Raw genomic sequence first — 21174 nt, 5'->3', positions numbered from 1 at the left:
AATAACATCAAAGTACTTTAATCTTTTGAAATTATTAAAATGTTTCAGTTGAATCAAACATAATTTTAGAATACTTTGCAAGTTGGTTTTTTTAAAAAGAGCAAGTTTGAAATTAAAAAAATAAATGTATGGGAGATTGAATATATGTCTTGCTTTTTCTTTGTGGATCTTCATTGCTTGAGTTGAATGAATTGCCATCATGCTGCAGTTGTGCTTAGCATGGACTAGAGTCAACAGGTATTGATTCAAATCTGTTTCAACATTTGTTGTGTCTGTAGGCAGATGATGTAACTTCTCTGGGTCTTATTTCCTCATTTATGGGTTCTTGTTGTGAGGTATATATTTACACCAAGTTTGGAACCTTAATGTGAATACTAAATCCTCATCTTTTCAATTATTTGGAAGTGCAGATATCTCAGTTAGTCTGGGAGATAAAAGGCATGTAATAACTTCCTAATGAAGTAAATTCCCTGATTGACAGTTAGGTTTTTTATTAGTGTTTCCTGTTGTTTATATAGAGTTAGATATTTGACATGCTGAGATGATGATAGAAAAAGGTAGGCAGAGAAATGTTGAGCCACACTCTTAGGAGACGTTACCAAATAAATGGGATACAGAAACTAAAGTACACAAACTTCATAGACTTGCACAGATTTTGAACAAAGTAGAGTTTTATTTATTTTTAGTATTTTAAGTATTTAAGTATTTGTTTTAATGCAAATGATATGAGCAAAGATCATTGTGATTCAAGTTGTTTTCCAGTATAGATCTTAAGAAATAAGATTTGTATTTTGTAATTGAACAGTTTGTATGCAAAAAGACAATTAAATGGTTTCAAAAATTTTTTTATGTTAAATATTTTAAATTTAAATTTTAAACTTTAAATTCGCAATTCTATAGTTTGGCTTTTGTGGACATTGGGGTGCAGGTACCCCTTTGGATCAATACATTTGTATCTTTGGGGTAAATACCTAGTAGTGCAATGGCTGGGTCATAGGGTAGCTCTATTTTTAACTTCTTAAAGAACCTCCATACTGTTTTCCAGAGTGGCTGTGCCAGCTTGCATTCCCAGTTCCCTCCACATCCTCAATAACACTTGTTTCCTGACTTGTCAATTTTAGCCATTCTGACTGAGTGAGGTGGTATCTCATTTTGGGTTTTGATTTGTATTTCTCTGATGCCAAGCGATATCCATCCACAGATGAATGAATGGATAAAGAAGATGTCATGTATGTGTACACACACACACACACACACACACACACACACAATGGAATATTACTCAGCCATCAGAAAGGATGAATACTTAACCATTTATATCAATGTGGATGGAACTGGAGGGTATTATGCTGAGCAAAATAAGTCAATGAGAGAAAGAATGGTTTCTTTCACTCATATGGTTTCACTCATACATGGAATATAAGAAACATTACAGAGGATCATAGGGGAAGGGAGGGAAAACTGAATGGGAAGTCATCAGAGAGGGAGACAAACCATGAGAGACTTTTAACTATAGGAAACAAACTGAGGGTTGCTGGAGGGGAGGGGAGGTGGGGTAATTGGGTGATGGGCATTAAGGAGGACATGTGATGTGATGAGCCCTGGGTGTTATGTGCAACTGATGAATTATTGAACACTACATGCAAAACTAATGATGTACTTTATGTTGACTAATTGAATTTAAATAAACAAATAAAATTAGCAATTCTAAGGGATACCTCTTGAGTATCTTAGTAAAATTAAGTAACTTAAAAAAAATGTGTGTGCTGAATTTTTGAATTCTAAGTTATATCGAATAGCCTGGGCCAAGCATTCAAGTACCCTTGAAGGCATACAGAAGTAAAGTGAAAAGGTTTCTTCACTGCTGTTCTCTCTCAAAGTCTTCCTGAGTGGTAACCAGTGTTAGGTGATATATTCTCCAGTGTTCTTTCATTCCTAGACATACCTGTACCTTCATTCCTAGACATACCCGTACCTACATCTTTATATAGAGTTATTTATACATGTCCCATCTGAATATGTTAGTCTGTGACTTGTCTTTTTCACTTATTATGGCTTGCGGTCTGTTAAAATGACTTAGTTTTATTATTTTTTAAAATCTGAATTTTTTTTTTTTTTTGTATTGGGACACTTTGTTTCACTGAGCTTCTGGTGTTACCTCTCTGTAAAATAGGAAGAACCAATAATCCTAGTTGTAGGGGTTCGATAAAATGGTGAATGTGAAACTGCTTTGTACACGACGTAGTTGGTGTTACAGAGGACAAAGCAGGTGCCACCAGCATGGAAGAAGAAATGGAGGGAAAAGCCTAACTCTTGCACGTGGGCTCCACCCTCTAACCTTTTGTCTTAGTCATTTTTTAAGTTAGTGTACATAGATATTTTTGTGGAAATGTGAAGATATTTCTGTAGGTTAGATTCTTAGAAGTAGGATTGCTGGATCAAAGGATCTGTGCATTTTAAATTCCATTAGGAGCTGTCACATTGTTTTTCCCAATTGGCGGCATCACCATTTTGTACTTAAATTGTGTATTCATTTTTTCCAGCAAGTGTTTATTGAGCATTTGTTGTATGGTCAGTACTGTTCTAGGTGTTGCAGACACAATGGCAAATGAAACTAAGTTCTTATTGTCATTAAGCTTACATTGTATTGGGAGAGACAGACTAAACAGTCAAGAAACTACATAATACTGTGGCTGGTGGTGATGAGTCATGTGAAAAAAAATGAATCAGGAAATGGGCATAGAAAATGGTGAGGGGGGAGGGTATTATCTGGGGATCAGAGGCTCTTAAGCAAGAGGTGATATTTGAGCTGAGAACTGAAAAGATATTCTCGCAGTATTCTGCTGGTTCAATTAGCTAATTCTGTAAGGTTTTCATGTATCTGTGTCTAAGCGAGTGGCTATGCTGGCATATTGGAAAGCAGGTTTTTTTTTTTTTAATATGTTAATCTTCTGCCTGGCCATTAAAATAATTACTCATTCTGATTGGTTATCCCAGTTATGTTCTGTTTGTGGAATGAGTTTTCTTTCTGTTTCTCTGCCCTTAAGCAGTTTAAATAACACAGGAATGATCTGTTCCTTGAGTGATCTCCCTTCACACTCATGCCGAAGGCACTCTCTCCCAGGGGATTGGATTCTAGGTAGTGTAGTCCCCCCTTTTCCTTCACTCCTGAGGACAAATGCGTCACTGGGTGAGATGAGCCCTCTCCCTGGAGGTCCTTGAGGAGGCAGAAATCTGTGGTCAAGCCCCAGCTCCCAGCAGAGGGGAGCCTTCTCTGCATCTGGTTGGCTCCTGTTCTCAGAAGCACCGTCTGGCTCCTGCAGGTGGTTTCACTCGGCCTGTGTGGTTGCCGTGGAGAAAGGACAGTAGGGAGGCAGGATTGTGAATTTGGGTACCCATCTTCTCAGAAACAGATCTATAAAGAACTTCTCAAACTCAACACCCAAAAAACAAATAATCAAGTCAAAAAATGGGCAGATGACATGAACAGACACTTCTCCAAAGAAGACATACAAATGGCTAACAGACACATGAAAAAATGTTCATCGTTAGCCATCAGGGAAATTCAATCAAAACCACATTGAGATACCACCTTACACCAGTTAGAATGGCAAAAATGGACAAGGCAAGAAACAACAAATGTTGGAGAGGATGTGGAGAAAGGGGAACCTTCTTACACTGTTGGTGGGGATGCAAGTTGGTACAGCGACTTTGGAAAACAGTGTGGAGGTGCCTCAAAAAATTAAAAATAGAGCTACCTTATGACCCAGCAATTGCACTCCTGGGTATTTACCCCAAAGACACAGATGTAGTGAAAAGAAGGGCCATATGCACCCCAATGTTCATAGCAGCAATGTCCGCAGTAGCCAAACTGTGGAAAGAGCCGAGATGCCCTTCAACGGATGAATGGATAAAGAAGATGTGGTCCATATATACAATGGAATATTACTCAGCCATCAGAAAGGATGAATACCCAACTTTTACATCAACATGGATGGGACTGGAGGAGATTATGCTAAGTGAAATAAGTCAAGCAGAGAAAGTCAATTATAATATGGTTTCACCTATTTGTGGAACATAAGGAATAGCATGGAGGACATTAGGAGAAGGAAGGGAAAAATGAAGGGGGGAAATGGGAGGGAGAGATGGACCATGAGAGACTATGGACTCTGAGAAACAAACTGAGGGTTCTAGAGGGGTGGGGTGTGGGGGGATGGGTTAGCCTGGTGATGGGTATTAAAGAGGGCAGGTTCTGCATGGAGCACTGGGTGTTATGTACAAACAATGAATCATGGAACACGACATCAAAAACTAATGATGTATGGTGACTAACATAATAAAATAAAGTAAAAAAGAAAAGAAACATTCACTTGCTGTTTTGCATTGTTTTACTTGTGAAGTTTAGGTTCAAGTTCTTCCTGAGACTTGGAGTGGTGGAGGGAGAAGGTGGTGGGGAATGTGTGTGCTCAGGGCTCATGGTCCATCTTGATCACAGCTTAAAGTAACTTCTTTTTAATACTGACAAAAGGCTTACAAATGATTAATCTTCAAAATATAATTGGCAAGGATTCATTGGTAATTGTATATTAAAATAATATTAACTCCCACCCTAGCTGTCTTTTTTGAGAGAGCAGGAAAGGGAGTTACTGATATTTTGGGAATTGTGTGTGGCATACATTATGAATCTGAAAATAACCTGGTATATATATGTAAAGATTTGAAAACTGCTAATTCATATGTAATATATTATGTGTAATAGTAATATCTATAGAAAATATATTTGTAAATGTCTATTTTCAGGAGATACCTGCAAATACGCTGTGCTCTGTTGTGCCTTGTAGAACAACTAGAAATCAATCTCTCTTTGGATTAAATTTATTTCAGAATTTTGACAAAACTTCTGGAGGTGTCAGATGATCCACAAGTCTTAGCTGTTGCTGCTCATGATGTTGGAGAATATGTGCGGCATTATCCACGAGGCAAACGGTAAGGGAAAAGTAGTTTAGCAGAGGAACTAATGGAGTAAGTGAAATCAAGTTGCCCATAATATTGGGAATTATGATAAACCTAATTAAAATGGGCAATATAAAAGTATCAGTACAACTATAATACTATTGTGTAGTGGCCAGCAGAGACCACATTAGAAATTTCACGTTCAGGATTTTCTTTGGTGTGTATGATTTTAATTCAGTAGCCATTTTGTGAGTGCTGGTTATTTATTGACTACTAGTAGTTACAGAGACGATGAAACATTATTTTTAATTTTTTAAAAAGACTTTATTTATTTGAGAGAGAGAGAGAAATTGAGTACAAGTTGGTGGGGGGCGGGGCAGAGGGAGAGGGAGAAGCAGGCTCCCTGCTTGAGACCATGATCCCTGGAGACCACAACCTGAGCCGAAGGCAGACACCCAACCAACTGAGCCACCCAGGCGCCCCTGTTGTTATTATTTTTTAAAGATTTACTTATTAATTTCAGAGAGAAAGAGAGCAAGTGCACATGTGCTCACGGGGGGGGGGGAAGGGGCAGAGAGAGAGGGAGAGAGAGGATCTTAGATTCTCTTCTTAGATTCACAGTATTGAAGAAAATATAATACCTGTAAAGAAAAGTTATAGTAGATGTGTAGTAATAGAATTATGTATTTCAGAGTATTGAAAAGAGAGGAATTCCTTGTGGGATGAGACAGATAAGACTTTACAGACATGGTGATGCTAGCCACATAATTTAAAATCATTTAGGTACATTAACAATGAAAAGTTAGGCTTTTTTTGGGAAAAATAAGAAATCAGGGTACCAATATTATATCAAGGGAGAAAACATTAAATGGTATAAGAGGGCTGTTTTCTGTTATTTGGAAAAGCAGAAATCCATAGTGCCTTGGTGTGAATTGTTGCTATTTCACTTGCTAGTTGGTTTTCTAATCTATAAAATTGGGACAATAGTCATATTTCTTTCTCATGAAGCTGATGTGAGGATTAAATGAATTAACCTAATACAATGATTAGAGTAGTGCCAGGAGGTACATAGCAAGTACTCAGTAAGTATTAGCTACTTTGACGAACACAAAATATCCACAGGAAGACATGACAGTACTTATAAAATATCTTACTTATCATAAAATAGTGTCAAGTAAGCCCAGAACCTCTTAGAATATGAGCAAAAATTGGCAGAGCCACAGAAGTAATTGCATACTTTAACATTCCACAATTACTTCATAACTTCCTTCTCTTCTTATAGTGTATAAATATTTAAACATTATAAAACATTATGTCAGTGACTGGATGGAGATGCATCTCTTCAAGCAGTTTATCTTTTCTCTCCAAGTGTCTATGGACTATATTATTTTTGATCTTCACCTTGTTTGTTCTAGATCTGATTTATTTATAGTAACTCAGACTGCTTTGTATTGGTGGACCTTGGTAAACTTCACTTCCAAAATTATGACAGTTTCATCTGGAGCAGAATTTGCCAGGGCTGTGGGATATCGCATGGATCACATACTGAGTTGTCAGGATTGACACTGCTATATGGAGTAGGCTTGGGGTGGGTAAGGGGCAGCCTACCTTTGGTCTCAGAGATGAGAAGAGTTGTCATGTCCCTTTGGAGAGTTTCTCTTGCACTTCTTTTGGGTGAGAATAATGAGCGTGAACATCCCTGAACTCCATATGATGGGTAAATATGGAAAATGCATCTCTTCTGGAGGGTAAATGAGAGAACATTAGGCAAATGCCATATGGGAAACTACTCAGGATATTGGTACCTACTTCAGGAGAAACAGAAAATTCTTGAGTGTAGCTACTGAATCACTCAGTGTTTGAACTGCAGGATGTTTTCATTCTGACCCAGCAAACCTTCGTTACTGGTCTCACATAGAACTTTATTCTGGGTGTACTTCAGAAGCAGATGGCACAGATACAGCAGGTACATAAGTCTGTGTGTGCAAGCTCTCTATTGCATTTTTTAGTTCTGTCATTGTATTCTTCAGCTCCAAGATTTCTGTTTGGTTCTATTTATTTCTCTTTCTTGTCATTTTGTTCATGTGTTGTGTTTCTAATTTTGTTCAGTTGTCTATCTGTGTTCTCTTTCATTTCCTTAAGTTTCTGTAAAGGATCAATTTTGATCCTTTGTTAGGGAAATTTTAGATATATATTTTTATGGGATTGGTTCCTGGAGCTTTATTAATTTTCCTTTGGTAGTGTTATATGTACCTGATTCTTTGGGGTCTGTGTAACCTTGCATCAATGTCTGTGCATTTGAAGAAGTAAATACCTTTTCCAGTCTTTAAGGCCACTTTCAGCAGATAATGACCTCTTCTCTGTCACCTGGGCTAATGGATGACATTACCTCTGGAATTACATTCATTCCGGGTTGGAGTGGGTTATGCATGGTTATGAGTCTGTAGTGGTGTCTGTGGTTGGCAGGTTTGTTACTGGGGTCTTAGGTAGGCATGTTTCCTGTCTGGTCTTCAGATGGCTGGGACTGCCTCCAGTACCTTGTTCAGTAGGGTGGTGCTGGGACAAGGGTGCGTATCAGGCTCCACAGTTGTGTCCTTACTCAGCTGTCCCCTTACCAGGTGTATGGATGGGTGTAGCTCCTATCAGGTCCCAGGGAGGACTGCTGCCTGGTCACTGATGGATCCCTGGGTGGGCAGGATAGGCCCTGGGCCATGGCTGAGAGGATCTGGAACCAAGTTCCAGGGCTGTTGCAGGTATCCCGGCCACAACTGATGTCTGCATATTTGGAGGCACAGATGGGTATTTGTGCCACAGGTCCCTGGGTGGGTAGGACTGCTCCCTGACTTTGGTGGAGGCACTGAAGCTGAGTATAGGATCATTTCAAGATCTCCTGAGGCACAGATTTGAGTGTCCCCCACCAAATCCCTATGTTGGAGGACTGCTTGTGACTACAGCTTGGGAGGGAATTGAACCAAATATAGGACCCTTTCAGGATCTCTGGGTTGCAGATGGGAGTGTCTCCCACTGGTTTTCTGGGCCAGCAGTACTGCTTATAGACTGGCTGGGAAGGGATGGAGCTGTGTATAGGGCCATTTCTAGCATTTCTGGGAGTATTGTCAGAGCGTCTCCTGTTGGGTCCCTGAAGCTGGTTGGCCTGCTGGCAGGCCTTCTGTGATGGAGCTAGAGCCACACATAGGACCCTTCAGAATGTATAAGAGTGCAGCCAGAAGTCTCCTGCTGGGTCTCTGTGCCAGCAAGAATGTTTGGGGACTGGCCAGAATGAGCTGGATACCAGTTTCAGGGCCCTTTCAGAATCTACAGTTTGACAGCATTTGTCAGGCTTACCTCCTGGGTAAGGGTGGGACTCCCAGACCTCAGCAGAGAGAGGCTGGAGCCTGTTCAAGGGCTATTTCAGGGTCCACACAACTGGGACCGAGGTCTGTGTGTCTTTTAGCTGTTGGATGGTAGGTGTGACTCCTCCAAGGTCCCTTGGCTTATTTTGGTGGCAGAACCAAAACCAATGGGATGGTAGCAGAATTCTCAGCATTCTAGAGCTGTTTCCGGGTCTGTAGCCAGGACCGCAGTCAGTAAATCAGCTGCCTGGGTGTGATTCTACCTTCTCAAAATGTCTTTCCTCAGTTGGAGAGTGCACCAGGGTTTCACAGTCCCCTACCTGGATCTCAAAGTTCACAGGAAGGCACTTTTCCATGGATGGATACTAAATTATTGCTGTTGAAGAGGGCAGATACGTGTGAAGGATGTCTTATTCAGCCATCTTGCAAGCATCACTCCCATAGCCCATCTCTGCAAGTTTTATAGCAGTGCTTTTGCCGTTCTTGTCAACTGACCCTTCTAGACCAAAGGTCTGGATACATTTAGTCAATGACTATAAAATAGGTGAAGTTATAGCTGCTGGACTGGGACACACTCATTTTGTAGCAGTGGAAGGGTTACAACTTTAGCACCTACAAAGACAAAAATAGAGACACAAGGGAGGGAGAATATTAATGATCTTTGTTTTTCAGTGAATTGTCCCTATAGCTTTCTTCATGAAGGAAAACACAGAGATCTCTCAACTGTTGGACACTTTATGTTTAATTGACTGCTGTCATCTACCTCCAGAGAGTGCTGCCACAATTTGATGGCCATTCCCTTTAACCTATTGAAAAGTCTATTGGAAACAGAAGGGATAACAATAGCTTTTGCACCTCCCAAGCAAAATACCTGTCAATACGTCTTTATGTCTGCCCCACCCTCCATCGTGGAGCCTCTCTTAGACATTCCATGGAGCAAATATCACCTATCTGATACTATAGACAAATAGGTCCTTCTTTCCTAAAACCGGGACTAGACTCTCAGGTATTTGACTTGAACTGAGACCCCTAAGGTTCACCATCCATCTGGGAAGCCACACTGAGGGCACCGTCAACTTGTCTGCCCTCCCCCCTGCCCCACCACTACCACTGATGAAGATCTCATTTGGGTGGCCCAGCAGTTGTGAACACTTTCTTCCCAGAGGCCAATGAGTATCCTTGGTATTGTACTTCCTGTATGAAGGCCAGGCACGAACTTACTTCCCTCCCCAAACCATAGTAGCTTACACATTAGGAGTAGTCATAAGAAGCCTCTGAGTATTTAAGGAAACACTACCAGTAGATCATATAGTCCTCAGGTGAACGTGGAGATCTCTATGAAAGGAACTGCTTTGCTGATTCAGTGGCGTTCCCAGAAAGAAGTGATCAGTGATACTACCTTAACCCTGGAAGACATTCAAGTTAACCTCAACTCACTGGCCAGCATTTGTTATAGATGACAGAATTGCTCTAGACTTCCTTCCTGGGCCAAGGAAGAATCTCTGCATTCTTAATGTATCCATCTGTACTTGGATTAATGCCAAGTGTAAAGGTCACTACAGAAACTGAAAGGGAAAGCCCTTGAATTTTAAGTAGACCCTGGTGCTTTATGGCATTTTTTCAGCTGGTTAGATCCAGGACCTTGGGGCACATGGATAAGATCATGGTGCTTTATTGCTATGGATTTGATTCCAGCCTGCATCTGCCAGATTAATCACAGTGACCAGTGGAGTGATATATTCATAGATAAACTTGCCAGAAAGCAAAACAATGTAGAAATGAAGGTTTTATATTTGGGGAGATATCTCTCAGCTTTCTGTCCTTGCACATTGAATGCCCTTTTCAAGTAGATGTCTTCCTGGGAGCAAAGGGCAGGATGCTTACTGTCCATTAGGAGAGATTTGGGTTCCTTAAGTTCCGGATTCCTTTTTTTCACACTGTGGGTGCAGGGCTCATTGAACTCTCTTCATGTTTTCCTCTGGAAATTGTGGCTTGGGGAACCAGTACAAAGTTATAATATTCTTGCTATTGCAATTACCTTGACAAACTATCATTTGTCTTTGATCCAGGAGTCTCAGTGTCTTCTACAGGCATCCATGAAACTATGGCAGCTTTACTTGCTAGCTTGCAAGTGGGATAAAAGCTAAGACCTTTTGTAGTTCTTGACACTTTGATATAAGAACTAACATTTATACCATTTAAAAATAGCCTATTTTATTATGAAAAATTGAAGGTCTTTAGCTAAGACAAAGACAGAATTTGCTTTTATATAAATATAGCTAATAACCAAGGTCCCTAGCCCATCTAAGATGTGTTTAACATGAAAAACAGATAGATGATAGGTGAATCCTTCATAGTTACATAATGGCTTATTTATAGTACTTTTGGAAAGGGAAAAAGCAAATCTAGACAAAATATCCTCATTATAGAATCATAAAAGAATCATTTTCCTAGGAGTGTTTGAAACTTAATAAATAGATTGTTGGTGGGTTTGCAGACCCACAATTTGAAATAAATATTAATAAAATTAATCAATACTCAAATTTAATTATAGCTTAAAGTACTGATAACTCTTTCATGTCAGTTATCGGAATTATTTTGTTCGTGATCTTTTACCAAGGTATCAAGAACAGGATGCTTGAGTCATGCATATGTCAAGTTCTCTATTCACTGTCTTTTTTTTATTTTTTATTGCTACTAGATTTAAAAAAATGGTAGCTCACTACAATAAGTTGGCAGGAATGGCTACAATAGTTTAAAACCTCTTGTAGATAGTTCTGGATATTCAGATCAATTTGGACTTGGATTTCTCCCTGAAACCTGCTTTAACAGTTTATCATTTACTAAGTTGACTGGCCCATTCCATGTAAAAGCAGGGAAATTGAATGTTGCTACTTGTGAGACAGAGGCAAAACAATTCCCAGTCTACTTTGTTGTTGCGTTTAGCCATATAAAAGTATTTCTTTAAATTCAGTTGTAGCTTGTGGATGTGGTTTTTTTTAATATTTAAGTTAATTTTATTTTTTTTAATTTTATTATGTTAATCACCATACATTACATCATTAGTTTTTGATGTAGTGTTCCATGATTATTTATTTATTAGAGAGAGAGAGAACACGAGCAGGGGAAGAGCAGAGGGGGAGGGAGAAGCAGACTCCGAGCTGAGTGTGGAGCCCGATGTGGGGCTTGATCTCACGACCCTGAGCTGAAATCAAGAGTCAGATGCTTAACTGACCGAGCCACCCTGGTGCCCCAATGTCGATATTTTTGTTGGTATTTTTTAATCTATTCAAGATGATGACTACATTGCTAAGTTGCTTAGAATAATGGAAAGGATCTTTACTGCTATTATCACTGAAAGTGCTGTCTTACGCCTCACATACTGAGGAAACCAATAATTATCCTTTCCCACTACTTGAAGAAAAATAATGCCAGCACAGAAATTAAGTTCCTTCCCCCTGCCAAAAGAATGGCATGTTTCTACTGTCTGGAAAGGCAGTCTTGTGCTCCCTCATGTTTTTCTTCACTCAATTCTTATAACTTGATCAAATTCACACTTGCATTTCTTTAAACACTAACAAGATTAGTAGGCAGGCACATTGTTGTTCCAGTTGAGTTAGTAAAACCTTTTTATCCATGTAGCACTGACTCTCCCGGCTGCACGTAACTAGTCCTCTGTCAGTACCAAGTCCAACTTCTTGTCCATATTATATCCTCCAGAGATACCAGGAGTATCTCCTCCATATGTGCACAGTACATGTACTAATAGCTAATGGGCACCACAGTCATCAGTACAGAATTACAAGTGGTTAAGTGCACAGACTAAACTTGCCTGCTTAGAGTCATATCCCAGCCCTGCCACCTGGTAACTCTGCGACCTTGGCATATAGCCTCTCTGTGCCTCAGTTTCCTCCTCTGTAAATGTGAGGACTAAATGAATTCGTATGTAATACACTTAGCACTCAACACATAGTATGTACTGTTTAGGTATTTGATAAACCAGTTAAATGAGTAATTTTGTCCATTTGTTAAGTGTCTGCTGTCCTGCATGATAGCAATTTCAGTTGACCCTTGAACAACACTGGTTTGAACTGTGTGGGTCCTCTTATATGTGGATTTTTTATACTACAGGATTGTAAATGTATTTTGTCTTATGATTTTCTTAATAACATTTCCTTTTTTTTGCTTACTTTATTGTAAGAATATAGTATATGATCGATCAGTTGACAAAGTTTCATATCAGAAATGTTTTGGAGACTCCAGGTGAATGTATTGCTGGTCCAGTGATAAATGCTTAGGTAGCAATACTGTATTTCCTATCATTCTCTTTCATCATACTCAGATTTGTCTTGGCATGTGGATTTACATATGATATCCAAAATGAATTCCAGTTCACTATTGTTTTACATATTTGTTGTTATTTTCATGACTCCTTTTGTAGTTGAAAGAAACCCTTTTGATTCAGTAACTTGTTTTTGTAAATTCAGGTGGAGAGCATAACAGAACAGTAACTTCCCCCCAAACTATAAGTTTAATAATTGTCCTCAATAAATGCAAATAAGATGGAAGTAAGCTATCCAAATGAATTTATCCTGTCAACTGTACTTGCCAGTTCAGTTCTTGTGAAGGACCCACAGCCTTTAGGACTGTGATATGATTTCCAGGAAACAAACACCACTCATTAATCTTATTTTTCAAATGTGTATGATGGGATGTGAATAAAACTGTTCCATTGCTTTGTCCTCGGAAAGCACAAGACCACCTGTGGCCCTGCAGAACACCCAGAAATCACACTTTGGTGACTAGTGCCTGAGAGTTGTCCCGAAGAGAGTGTGCCCCCTTTGCATGCATAACTCACTGGTGCAGATGGTGTAGTGAAGATCGTTCCAAGCAGCAGAACATTGCAGCAGCAACCTCAGAGACACATCAAACCCTTCTAGGGCTTGTGCAGATGTACTACCCTCTTCTGCCTGGAATATCATAGTGAACGTTTATTTATTTTTTTTCTTTTAAGGCGTACAACATCTAAACAGTCTTCCTATATTCAGGGAATTCCCATGGCATGTGCTCCCTTTCAGTGTAGAAGATAAAAATGCCAGCAGCATGCTTTCCTAAATTCCTCTGCTTCCAGCCACATGCTTATGTCCTCGCTCAGCAAATCAGATCTCTCTGCCCCAGACTTCCGGCAGGACTGAGGGTGGAGGGTAGTGGGTATCGCAGGCATTCCCTTCAGGCAGCAGCCGTGGCTGGGCTCCCGTGAGGAGGGGAAGCAGTAGTACCTGGTGTCTGGGCACGAGCAGAGGGAACTTCAGGTTCTGCGCCTCACCCGAGTAGCACGCTTGCTGGACTGCTCATTTGGTCGCTTGCTTGTGATTCAGTCGTTCAATCTGGACAGCCTTCACACTTGGCTCCCCGGCCTTCCAAGCTACACTTAACTTTCAAGAAATTCTTTCACTGATTTAATTAGGTAGTCAAGTTTCTATCTCTTCAAGTAAAAATACTAACTGATATAAAAATTCTTCTCTTTTTCATCTGGCAAACCAGTATATTGCCATTAAAACAAAACACAGTATCTGTCCAATTTTCTGTGCTTCCAATTTTTGGTATATGTATATATACATAGCCCTTTTCAGCTTGTACATAATGATAACCTCGTTATGTCCCTTCTCCCCCCCCAAAACTGAACTATGAGCTCTCAAAAAGAGGAACTATATCTAACTATCGTTTACCACAGTAGGGCATAATAAATGTTGAGAGAAAGAACTATCAAAAGAATTCCTGCTTCTCTTAAAATGAACACTTTTATATGAGGTAAATACCTGTTTCCCTTTGTACAAAGCCTAGCATAGCACATACAAATAAAGATTAATAACTTGTTTTGATAGTGGCATTAACTCTTTTTTTAATAAAGATTTTATTTATTTATTTGACAGAGAGAGAGAGCCAGAGAGCACAAGTGGAGGGAATGGCAGAGGCAGAGGGAGAAGCAGGCTCTGCACCAAGCAGAGCCCAATGTGGGGCTTGATCCCAGGACCCCGGGATTATGACCTGAGCTGAAGGCAGACGCTTAACCGACTGAGCTACCCAGGCGCCCCTGGCATTAACTTTTTATCAGTCAGACCGAATTCATTTATCTTTTCTAAGTTAGCGTTATCATGAAAAGTAACATCCTTACTATAGAAAACTTGAAAAATACAGAAAAGAATAATAAAAAACAAGACTGTAGTTTTGAGGTAAAAGTAATGGTTTATTTATTTTCAGGTTTTTTTCCTCTATACATACATTTTTTTCTTCCAAAATATTGATCATATAATATCTCCTATTTTATCTCCTGTTTTTATTCATTTTTCATGGGAATTTCCCATCTACAAATTTTAAAAAATATACATTAATGCTGCCTATAGATAAATGTAGTCCAGTGTGCTCAAGTCTTATTAGTGGCCATTTGTGGTATGTTTCCAGTTTTTCATCCTTATAAAAAACAGAGTGAACATCTTTGCAAACATTTCTGATTATTTTCTTTTTTTCTGGTCCCTTAAATACATTCAATGAGAGAAACTATATAAGTACTTCTGAGATTTTAAAAACGTTATTAAATAGAGAGGACTTCAGACTCCAAGCATCAGTATGTGAGAATAGCATCTTCACCACCTTCTTAGCAGCAATGGGTGTTACCATTTCCCTTTAAACTCTCACAGGGGAAACTGGTATCTGGTGCTTTTAATTTGTACTTTGATAACTTATGTGACTTATTGGGAATTGAGCTGCTACGTTTGAGACAGACATTTCTAAAGTTTGCTGCTTATATCATTATTCTATTCATAAAATTTTTATCATGTAAGTTTCAGTTACCGAATGGTGAAATTCATTAATTCACTAGGCATTAATGCTTTATTTGATATCTGCTGTGTGCTAGGCACCATTCTGAGTATTGTCTCATGGAACTTTCATTCCAGCGAAAACCTTTGTGTTTTCTTCCACTACTTTTATGCTTTGCAAGAACTTTCCCATTTAGAAGCCTGGTAAATAGTCTACTAAATTAGTTTTGTTTTTTAAAAATTTAAAAATTAGTTAATGACCTTCTTTTATTTTTGAAAGATTTTATTTATTTATTTGACAGAGAGAGACAGGGAACACAAGTAGGGGAGTGGGAGAGGGAGAAGCAGGCTTCCGGTGGAGCAGGGAGCCCCATGTAGGGCTTGATCCCAGGACCCTGAGATCATGACCTGAGCCAAAGGCAGATGCTTAACGACTGAGCCACCCAGGCGCCCCATGTTGATGACCTTCTTTAAGGGGAACAAAATAGAAAAATACAAAATAGTGATTTCTGTGTTATTAAACTTATGGACTCTAGCGGGTTCATTGTTTCATAGATATGCAAGTATCTACTTGCATGTAAATTGAATCGTGTGCAACGTAACCATTTTTAGCAATATGTTGTGGAATCATAATATTAGTTATAGTGTGATATAATTTCATTAGCCATGAATAGAATGCTAAACAGTAGACTCATCAAGATATTTTATGTAACTATATTATATAGTGTAGAACTACATTAAGAGGGAAAAAGACCTTTAGAACAAACAAAAATAGTGCTGTGCCTTTTAGGATATTTAAAGTTTACTCTAAAATTACATTTCTCTGTTTCACCAGCTGCTACATTCCTTAAAAGTTCTTGTGAGTACTGAGCTTGTTAATCATGTATTATAATACTGCAGGTCTCTAAAGCCTAACATGCCATCAGCTTGTTTTGGTATACAGTTAGCAAGTTTTTCCCTATTAGACAATAGCTTATGAACAAAGTACTCGGATCTAGTTCTAAATTAAATCATCCAAATACCCTGTCTTTTTAATGATGTCTTGTGTTAATGATGTTTTGTATTAATATACTAACTGGAAAGATTCTTTTCTCACTGTTTTTTCAAGCATCAATGATTTTGGACATCTGTATAATCTGAAAGTAATTGGTGTCTCAATTAAATTTAGAAGACAGGATATGTCTGTTCATTGTAGAGCACTGAGTTTCAGTGGAATGGAGATTGTCCATCCCTCTGTGAGATCTGTTGGAATCTCTGGAGTTTGAAAATGAAGGCTTGATGAATAAATATAATAATGTAAATTATTAAAAGCAAAAGTCTTTAAAAATTACTTGCTGCTGGTATGAGAAGATAGTATAAGGGTCAAGAGTTTAAAATGTCAAAAACACCACTGTATAGAGGGGTAGGCAACACATTTGTTGTGAGGATTACATGAGGTAAAATACATGAAGTGTTTAACATTGTGCCTGGCATGTATAAAATGCTTTTGTTGTTGTTATAAATGGTATGTGATCCCTGATTTTTAAATCCATCATATTTTACACATACGATGGTGGCTTTCTGAGATTATATTTATTCATGTACAGTTAATCCTCGTTTTTTATGGATTCTGTATTTGTGAATTTCCCTGTTTGTTAAAATTTGTAATCCCCAAATTAATATTAACACTTTTGAGATCATTTGTTGACACATGCAGGGCAGAGGAGAGTTTGAGTTGCTGGATACACAACTGAAGTCAAACAAGGCAATGCTCTGCCTTCTTGTCTTAGTTCTTGTACTATAAACTGGTGCCCTTTTTGAGATTTGTTTAGTGCCATGTTTTTTGCGTTTTTGTGCTTTTTCTTGGTGATTTCGCTGTGTAAAATGGCCCGTCAGCATAGTGCTGAAGTGCTCTCTGGTGTTTCTGAGCACAAGAAGGCTGGGATGTACCTTATGGAGGAAGTACATGTCTTAGATAAGCCTCATTCAGTTATGAGTTATAGTGCTGTTGGCTGTGATTTCATTGTTGATGAATCAACAACAGACATTAAGTTGTCTTTAAACAGAAACATGTAAAACAGGGCTATCTATCGTCAGGTTGATGGGAATGTCACGACTAGAGGCATGCAGGAATATAATCCTGTATTTCCCCTAGGAGTCTCAGTAATCACTAAATCAGTGTTCTTGGTGACTTTATAGAACACAACTACCATAAATAATGAGAATCGGCTGTATTTTCCATGTGTTGAAGGATCCAGATGGGGCCCAATAAATAGTTCCCTTCCTACTTGCCTGAATTTCAGACTATTGAGAAACTTGACAAAGGCGGTAACAGATGGAGGCCAAAATAGAATCTTCCTGAGAAATTCAGTAATAGACAGATGGCCTTCCTATTACTGAACTTGTTAGCCCCAGGTGGCACTGAGCCATTGTGGAAGAGAAAAGAGAGTGGATGTGTGTGTCATGGATTCCTGCTTGCAAACGCACCGTGCATAGAAGTCCCCTTTAAGAGGAATAGGCACGAGCAGGGGGAGACAGGGGCATTACATTAACCAGCAGGAGTAGGAAGCCAGCTGTGCCAAACCCCCTAAAGTAGCTCATATATACTAATACCAGATTGGTTGGTTGAATAAGAGGTTGTGATGAAATAAGAATGTCTTTAGATTTGCGCCCCCCCCCCCCCCCGAACCCATTTAAAACTTATTCAGGGACGATAATCTTTTCATGCCTTTGGATGAAAACCTAGGTGGGTTACTTTACTTTTCCCCTCATAGCCCTATGGTCATTTTAAATCACAAAAAGAGTTTGGTTGAAGACATTTGGTAGCCCTTCATGCTACTTATTCAAAAGTAGGACTTCTCTCTTTTATCTGTGATGCTGTCAGCAGGTGCAGGGCAGGGCCATAGTCCTTTCTCTTCCTGGCTCCGTTTCCCTGAGCTTACCTACTGTTGCCTTAGTCTTCCTAAGGCTGGTGAATGGGGAAGGAGGAGGTGACAGGGAGAAGCAGAGATTTTCTTACTGGCTATTATTGATGGCTGCTTTATGTTCTCCCACCTTGGTAGATGTCTGAAGCTGATAATTTCTCTTGGGAGTACCTTTTTGGGTTCACTGGAAGGACCTCTTCTGGGCCATTCACTGCAGCTCCCCTAGGCTGGGGTGAGCCATTGTTGTGTTTCATCTGGCTCATGGTGCCACTCAAACTTCTTTGCACCCCTAGGTTCTGGGAATGTCGGCTGATCCTGACACAGCTCCCTCTACTTTGCTGCTGGGGATTACCGTGACCTCTCAGGCTTGGGCCACTGTTAGGCACCCGGCTGCTGTCCTCCCAACTGTAGGAAATGCGTGCCTGTCTCTGTGTGTGGTTTCCTTAACATGCCGTCACCACCTTTTTCTTTTCTGTAGGGCAGGGACCTACCGTGTGGTCCATCACATTCCACAGAGTATACACAAATCATCCTTCTCCTCCCTGGATCCTTTAATATTTGACATAGAATTCCCCAAGGGGATTAAAAGTTGTTAGAGTTCTTTATAAATTCTGTATGTGATGTTCTCTCACAGATCCACTTTAGTGTCTGATATCTATTGATTTGGCATCTCAGTGATACTGACACAGAAGGAGATTTCCATATTATCGTCATCAACCCGTATGTACATGTATCCCTATGAGTTTCAGCAGCTCCACAAAATTAACATGATTACAAAGATGTTAGGTAAACTGATATCTAGTTAAATCACCTGCTTAGGCAGATCGATATTTTCTAGTGTGGCAATGGATGATTCTAAGCACATGTGAGAAGGCGGCACATTGGACCTGAATGTTACTCCTGATTTGTATATTTTTCTTTTAAATTTCTGTTCTCCATCATTAATCCGGATTGCCATCCTAGACTACCTAAAACTCTTGAAAGAGTTGATAATGCAAATTGCAAAGGTGCACAGCTGGCAGATAGTGAGTGTTGTGTAAATGTTTGCAATTCTAATTATTTGGGATTCTAGTAATAGTATGCTATAGCAGTTGAGGGAGGGTTATCATTAGGCAGTTTTGCTACAATAAAGGCCTATGTTTTTTGAAGGCTTACTTGTCCTTTAATGATGTCATTTTGACAAAAACTGGATGATAATAGATATTGCTATTAATGTAGTATATATTAAGAAAATATAATCTAGTTAATAGATATTTGATGAGGACTTTCTGTCTTGAGCCCTGGGAACATAGGGTAAGCAACACCATGCATAGTTTGGCCTTCATGGATCTTCTTGTATAATGAGGAAGACAAACTTAATAGTTTAGAAAGTCATTCAGGTGTAAAATTACAACTCAGATGAGTACAAGGAAGGAAAGAGACAGAATGCCGTGAAAAGGGCATATTTGAGGAATTACTATGGGCAGAGAGAAGGCTTCTCTGAGGAAGTGACAATTGAGGCAAGATCTGAAAGATGAATAGAAGTTATCTGCTATATAAAGTGGGATGTTATATGAAGTGGGAAAGCCTCTGGGTGAGAAAACGGCATGTGCCAAGGGCCTGTGGCTGAAGGACCTGAAAGAAGGCCAGGGGAGTCAGAGTGCAGGGAGCACAGGTGTGCGACTGTGACTCCAAGTCAGCCTGGGAAGGACCCACTCAGCCATTGTTTTAAGCAGGGAAATGGATAATTCAGATTTTTGGAAAGTTTGCTTTGAGGAGAATGGATTAAAGGGGAGCAGCCCCTTGTGTCCTCATTACCACCATCACTAGCACCAATGTCATTATTATAGCAGCAGACATGGGCTTGCTGTATTGCAGGGACCTCGGTTTTGTGGCCTTTGGTCTTCACGGCAATGCTGTAAAGAAGGTGTCCTTGTTCCCCTCATTTGCCAGGAAGGAATTTACTAGGTTAAATGACTTAATGTAACCTATCCAATAAAGAGCAGAGTTGGTGTTAAAATAATGTTTTAAAGCACAGTACCTGGTGCATAACAGGCACTCAGCTGATGTTTGGTTATAATTATACTGTACTTTTCCCCCTCAATCCATTTTTTTCAAAGATGCTTTAAAAATTAAGTATAATCAAAAACTAATGATGTATTTGTATGTGACTAACATAACATAATAAAATAAAATAAAATTTAAAAAAAATGTAAAAAGGTATACAGATAAAAGCCTCTCTCTCACTCTTCACCCCCATCCACCCATCCTTGAGACTGTCTGCGACCGCTGAAGGCCCTACTGCGTTATCACTGACCGTGTGGTGGTGTTGGTGGCGCTCACCAGATGGTTTGGCCTGGAGACTCCACACTGTTGTGCCAGAGTTAAGAGCCTCCACAGCTCTAGCCACAGCCACACCCTTGCAAGGGAACAGAGAGCCTCTTTCTGTTCGTGAAGCAAATCAGTATTTTTGCTTCACTTTTGCATCTATAATAACTGGATTTTTCAGGGTGTTAGGGGACACAGTGATAGAAAGAAGTGTCAGTTGTCAGTCATCTTGGTGCTCTTGACAGTAGGAATTTTCTCCTGTTTCACTGGCCAGGAGGTCATGTGGCATATTGCATCATTATGACAAAGGACAGATATCTTATAAATCAAGTCTTTTTCAGGAAATTAACATGATTTCTACTAGGTGTTTTTAACCATGTTCCCTGCCGTCTGCATCTGAGCCTCGCTCACAGCATGGCAACTGGTGGATTTAATACCGATCTGATACTGTTACAGACATTAGGTGGTGTTCAGTATATTGCTTTTAGGCAAGCCAGAAATACTGGTAATGAAGTTTTAATACTTAACAACTTAGAAAACTGTACTCTAGAGTACTACAGCAGTCTGTGAGGTATCCAGGTAGATGATACTTGCCTGGATTAGGAAATGAGAATAGCAGCTAGATTCTCCAGTAGGAATTCAAAAGAGAAAATATTTGAATATGTTAAACCTGTGATTCAGGAAAAATGATATAAAAAAAGACATGTTGGTTTACTCACCTATATTGTAACTTTTCTCTTTAAAACCCCTTGGCACTTTCATATATGGGCTCTCTGCTGACTAACAGCATGAGTTAGCAAGGAATTTCAGCATCTTCACGAAGTGGCTTCTGTTCCACAG

At 39.4% G+C, this 21174-nt stretch overlaps 1 protein-coding gene across 5 annotated transcripts in view; it reads left to right on the top strand.

The window, feature by feature from the left end:
- Nucleotides 1-21174, top strand: part of ATP6V1H (ATPase H+ transporting V1 subunit H) — a 124043-nt gene that overhangs the window by 72964 nt on the left and 29905 nt on the right. For all 5 annotated transcript variants that reach the window (XM_027610489.1, XM_027610497.1, XM_027610466.1 and 2 more), the window contains one exon: nt 4885-4986. In XM_027610489.1, the coding sequence (XP_027466290.1) occupies nt 4885-4986 (102 nt within the window). The remainder of the gene's footprint in view (nt 1-4884; nt 4987-21174) is intronic.

The sequence above is a fragment of the Zalophus californianus genome, chromosome 4, assembly GCF_009762305.2.
Source record: "Zalophus californianus isolate mZalCal1 chromosome 4, mZalCal1.pri.v2, whole genome shotgun sequence".
NCBI lineage: Eukaryota > Metazoa > Chordata > Mammalia > Carnivora > Otariidae > Zalophus > Zalophus californianus.
Note: the sequence above shows the minus strand (reverse complement) of the source record. Positions and strands in the feature narration are given on the sequence as shown.